A 6,076-nucleotide genomic window follows, 5' to 3' on the forward strand; every position below is an offset into this window, starting at 1 on the left:
CGTGAGAGAAAATCACCAGAACAATCTCCCTGTTTAAAATTTTACTCATTGGAAATTGAATCTTCTGCCCTGCACCAATAAATTCTGACAATCTGACGTCTCTTTTTTCAAACCACATAAACTACTAAACCCTAAACAATCGTTACCACATTCTCCTTCTAAATAATAAAATATCGATCCAATTAAATGCATAGTTTTGGGATGAATGAAACTTAGAGAGTTAAACTATTAAACAAAAAGATGCTGAGAGAGATTATTTCAAAGTGAGATTTTTTATAGAGTTTGTGTCATTTCACAGCTTAACGTCAAGATGTGCCAATATTATAAAATATTATACCAAAAGTATAAGGTGACAGAAAATCGATGTAGAGTCTCACTTTTGAGATAATCTCCTTAGCATTTCTTGTTAAACAAATCAGCCAATTCCCGTGTTAAACAAATCAGCCAATTCCCGTGTCAATAATTGTTTGTTAACTTGCTCATGATTGGTATTATATAAATGGTTCCTTGTTTGTTAACTTGCCTATGATTTTATTTATTTGGTTGGGATATTCTATATAATGTCTCAAAATGGAAGTGGAAGAAGAAGGGGAGAATAAATGTAAGTGGACGAAGAGAAGGACAAAATGGAAATGGAATAAAAGGAAGAAGAACAAATTGAAGAAGAAGCTGATGATGAAGGAATTGAGGAAGAAGAACTTTATGAAATTATTGGGTATTTATTGATGGCAATTTAAGCTGTAGTCTACGTACTAAAGGAGTTTATAATCACAACTAGACAACTTATTGAACATCCTTTAAATCGATGACAAATTACTATGTAAGGATACAATTATACATATAAAGTATTGAAAGAGACTGTCTAGAGGATTTTCGGCAAAGGTATAGAATGTATCACGTTGTGTTTATGAAGCTATGCACTATTGTTAGAGACAAAACACTCTTATGAGATACAAGATTCATCTGCGTAGAAGAAATGCTTGCAACATCTTTTATCATTGTCGGCCACAATAATAGATATTGTCTAATACGTGATACATTTGGCCCATCACATTAGACTATTAGTAGAAATTTAAAAAAGTTTTGAAGGCCTTGAACACAATAGCACCGAAAATGATGTTCGAGTTTGGACTAGCAGTGCCATCTAAAATAAGGAAAAGTATGAGGTTTTATCCTTACTTGAAGGTACGTATGGTCTTTATTTTCTAATTTTTGTTTTGTATCTTCTAATTTATTCCAAAAGATAAACTTAATAACACTCTTTCAAGATTGTATTAATTAGAACTATTGATACCACACATATCCCAACATCAGTGTCCGAAAGCAATGCATACAGTTATCGTAATCATAAAGGAATCATATCTCAAAATGTATTAGCCTCTTGTAACTTAATTTGATTTGAAATTCATATACGTTCTTACTGGGTGGGAAAGATCAACTCATGATTCAAGAATACTAAATGATGCTTTGACAAGGAGGAATGAACTTAAAAGTGCCACAAGGTGTCAAATTATCTTTTATTTTATTTTAGGATAAATTACACAGAATTACCTCAACTATTGGGTCATTAATAGTTTCATACCTTGTATTTAAAAAGTTTCAATGTTATACCTCATCTACGAATTTGTTACAATTTCATACATTCCGTCAATTATCTGTCAATTCCTCCGTTAAAATGCTAACATGGCTTGAGGCGGGACCCATTTTCTATTAAAAAATTAATTAAATATTAAATAATTATAAATAATTAAAATAAAAATAAAAATAAAAAACCCAAAAACCCCAAACCCATATCCCCTTCCCCTGAAACCCCCCATTCCCTTCCCATCTTCCTCATCGGTTCCTTCCGCCGCCCCCCCCCCCCCCCCCCCCCCGCGGCCCCCAAAACCTTCCTTCCAAGCCCAGAATCCCTTCCCCACCTCCCTTGCAACCCCCTCACCCCTCTCTCGAGTCTCCCAACCACCTCCCTCTCCTCCACTCTCTTCACCTCCCCTCCCCTCCCATTCAAAACTTAAAATTAAAAAAAAAAAAAAAAAAAAAAAACAACAACAACAACAGCAACTAGTTGAGGTGGTCCGACTTCGACGGGAAGGAAGGGTTAGGTGGGGTGCGACGATCTGGACAATCTGGGTTCAAATTTACTCTTTCTTTAAGTTTTGAATGGGAGGGGAGGTGAAGAGAGTGGAGGAGAGGGAGGTGGTTGGGAGGCTCGGGAAGGAGAAGAGGGGTGGGTGGGTTGCAAGGGAGGGGTTCTGGGCTTGGAATGAAGGTTTTGGGGGACGCGCAGGGGCGGGGGGGGGGGGGGGGGGTGACCGACGGGGAAGATGGGAAGGGAATGAGGGGTTTCGGGGGGAAGGGGATCTAGGTTTGGGATTTTTAGGTTTTTTTTGCTCTTATTTTTTTTGTTTAAATATTTTTTTAATAATTAATTAATCATTAATTACTTTTTTAATAGAAAATGGGTCCCGCTTCAAGCCACGTCAGCATTTTAACAGAGGAATTGACAAACAACTGATGGAAGCCATGAAATTGTAACAAATTCATAGATGAAGTATGACATTAAAACTTTTTAAAGACAAGGTATGAAACTGTTAATGATCCAATAGTTGAGGTAGTTATGTGTAATTTACCCTTTATTTTATTATTATTATAACAAATTTCTCATTAAGTAATTAAGTTGCATACTAAAATATATATTATCAGGAAATATTTTCATAGTAGAATGTGAATTTCCAAATAGACGCCATTTCTTAGCTCCTTATCGAGAAATCCGATATCATCTCCAAGAGTATGGTCGCCTAGGTCATGAGCCTAGAAACGAGAAAAAGTTGTTCAATCTTCGTTATGCTTTCTTAAGAAATGTTGTTCAGAGGTTATTTGGTATTTTTATACCACGATTCACAATTTTTAGGATTGTACCTCCATTTCCATATGCAACACAAGTGGAGCTAGTATTAGCTTGTGCAACAGTACACAATTTTCTTTGCAAGGAGTGTAGACCGGACGAATTTCCTGTTGTACTGGATGATGAACCTTCTACACCTCCATCATCGTCAGTTTTAGAAGGGGATCTTGAACAAAATTGTCAACCACAAGAATAACAACGAAATATTGCTAATGAATAGAGACATAATATAGCTTTGAACATGTAGAATGACAACAATGTGAATGAAGGATAATGAGTTGTGAATAATGCCAATGTTGTGACGGTTAGGAGCACCGTCTGAAGGTCGAGGGAGCTGCATGATTATCTTGTTTTCGTTGAAACTATCTATATACTTTTCTTAAAATTTGATTTATGTTATTGTATGTACTTGTATTGGCTTTGACTATAAGATATATGGTTGAAATCATCTATATTGTTTTTGTTTATACGCCCAGAATTATACAAGGTGGTTCTCGCAATCAAATGGTTTCTGAGTCAGTGATCTTTGTTTTGGTTGGTTAAATTATTTTAAAAAACAAAATCACAATTTAAATGAGAAAGGAAAATATATAATTGGTTGGTTCGTATTTCCATATGTTTATTTCCTTTCAGATTGTGCACTGAGGAATAAATTCATTTTATGTTATAGAAGTCAACTAAATTCTAAGAATTCCATACAAAGATGTAAAAATATATAATAGAAATTCATGAAAGAAATTCATAGAAATCCGTAGAAATCTATAATAGAAATTCATATAAACGTGTCAAAATCCATATAGAATTGAAAATCTATTAATTTTTTATTTTAAATTTATCATTTAAAAAAATATATTAAATTCTTTAAAATCCGAATGTACTACGCTTCCTAATTAAACTGGAGAAGCATGAAAAATGATAAACAAAGTTCAAACGCAAGTGAGATGAGAAGACGGAAACACCCCCTCCTCGTCCCCTCTATTTATACTTGTACATCCCTTGCATCTACGCCAAAAAACAACAATCCATCTATCCATCCCCCATTCATTTGAAGTCATTAGAGTGCTCTCTACGAGAGTATCTCCTTCTCTCTCCTCTCGTTTTCTCTATCTAAAAAAACAGAGCATCGTTCAAAAGACAGAAACAATAATCTTCACATACAAACGAAAAACATTTCTTTGTTTTTCATCGTTGAAGTTCTCTGTTGTTCATCAAACAATCATGTGTAATCCAAACACTTCATCAACAGCCAAGAAACCAGAGCATGGCCACCATCAACCGCCGCCGCCGCAGGCCCACTTGTTCTTAGACTTCTTATCCGTACCCGAAGCTCCAACGCCGCAGCCCCACTTGTTACTAGACATAGTCAGCGAGACCAAGTCCTTGTTCCAGCTCGCCTTCCCAATCATCCTCACCGCCCTCATTGTCTACTCCCGCTCGATCCTCTCCATGCTCTTCCTCGGCCACCTTGGCGAGCTTGAGCTCGCTGCTGGGTCCCTTGCCATCGCCTTCGCCAACATCACCGGCTACTCCGTCCTATCCGGACTAGCCCTTGGCATGGAGCCTCTCTGTTCCCAAGCCTTTGGAGCCCAACGTCCGAAGCTCCTCTCCTTAACCCTCCACCGCTCCGTCATCTTCCTCGCCGTCGCTTCTCTACCCATTTCGCTCCTCTGGGTCAGCATGTCATCAATCCTACTGTACCTCCGTCAGGACCCGGATATCACCGCCGTGGCCCACACCTATCTCATGTTCTCCCTCCCTGACCTCTTCACCAACTCCCTCATTCACCCAATCCGCATTTACCTTCGGGCCCAGGGAATCACCCATCCGCTCACGTTAGCATCCTTCGCTGGGGCGCTCTTTCACCTCCCGATGAACCTCTTGTTAGTCACTCGGCTCCAGCTCGGCGTGGCCGGCGTCGCAGCGGCTTCCGCCGCTTCCAATCTATTTGTTTTACTGGCTCTCGTTTCGTACGTGTGGACCACGGGGATCCACGTGCCGACGTGGACGAAGCCAACCAGCGAGTGCCTCAGAGGCTGGAAGCCGCTGCTTCGGCTCGCCGCGCCGAGCTGCGTTTCCGTGTGCTTGGAGTGGTGGTGGTATGAGATCATGATCGTCCTGTGTGGGCTCCTCGTGGACCCCAGAGCAACCGTCGCCTCGATGGGCGTGCTCATCCAAACGACGGCGTTGATTTACGTGTTCCCATCCTCCTTGAGCTTCGCGGTCTCGACCCGGGTCGGGAACGAGCTCGGAGCAAACCGGCCGCACAAGGCGAAATTATCCTCTGCGGTCTCGATCATGATTGCGTTCTTGATGGGCTTATCCGCGACGAGTTTCGCGTCAGGGATGCGGGGGAGCTGGGCGCGGATGTTCACAAGCGACGCGGAGATCGTGCGGCTGACGTCGGCGGCGCTGCCCATCCTAGGGCTGTGCGAGCTTGGCAACTGCCCGCAGACAGTGGCGTGTGGCGTCCTCAGAGGTAGCGCGCGCCCGTCCACCGCTGCTAACGTGAACCTCAGCGCGTTCTATCTCGTAGGCATGCCAGTGGCCGTCGGACTCGGGTTCTGGGCTGGAATCGGGTTTTGCGGATTATGGGTCGGGTTGCTGTCAGCCCAGATTTGTTGTGCTGGGCTGATGTTGTATGTGGTTGGGACCACAGACTGGGATCTCCAAGCTAAGAGGGCCCACTCGCTAACGTGCGCTGGTAGTGAAATCACACTACCCGATTGTAAGGTTGTAGAGGAACGGCAGCCGTTGGTTATTACCACGGTGCCTCCTTCTCCATGATTCAAAAATTCCAGATTAGATGCAATTTTTGCCACAAGTTTTTTTTATATAATTATTTTTTTTTTCTGTGAATTTTTATTTTATTAATTGTTTGGTCTAGATATTGGGATTCTCAAAAATAAATAATCAACAACTTTGTTCTCTCTTAATTATGTGTGGATGCCGAGTGGATTTTGCTTTTTATTCTAAGTAATGCTAAAGAGGTTAATTGCTTAAATTAAATTTTGATTTATAACGTGATTGTTGATAATTAAATTAGTTTTGATTTGATTAACAAAAATCAAAACAAAAGCTTTGAAGATAAAGTACTCCCATTATATTACGGATAGTGCTATCCACACATTTATTTTTATATTTCATACATCCTTCTCAGTTTCAGTCATCGGA

At 40.5% G+C, this 6,076-nt stretch overlaps 1 protein-coding gene across 1 annotated transcript; it reads left to right on the forward strand.

Moving 5' to 3' along the window:
• The first annotated feature begins 3,931 nt into the window (after positions 1–3,931).
• LOC137748920 (protein DETOXIFICATION 51-like) lies at positions 3,932–5,812 on the forward strand. The gene has a single exon (XM_068489113.1). It carries the CDS (start codon positions 4,124–4,126, stop codon positions 5,687–5,689), a length of 1,566 nt encoding a protein of 521 aa, XP_068345214.1. The 5' UTR covers positions 3,932–4,123; the 3' UTR covers positions 5,690–5,812.
• Positions 5,813–6,076: the final 264 nt, after the last annotated feature.

This window comes from Pyrus communis, chromosome 10 (assembly GCF_963583255.1).
Source record: "Pyrus communis chromosome 10, drPyrComm1.1, whole genome shotgun sequence".
NCBI classification, from domain to species: domain Eukaryota; kingdom Viridiplantae; phylum Streptophyta; class Magnoliopsida; order Rosales; family Rosaceae; genus Pyrus; species Pyrus communis.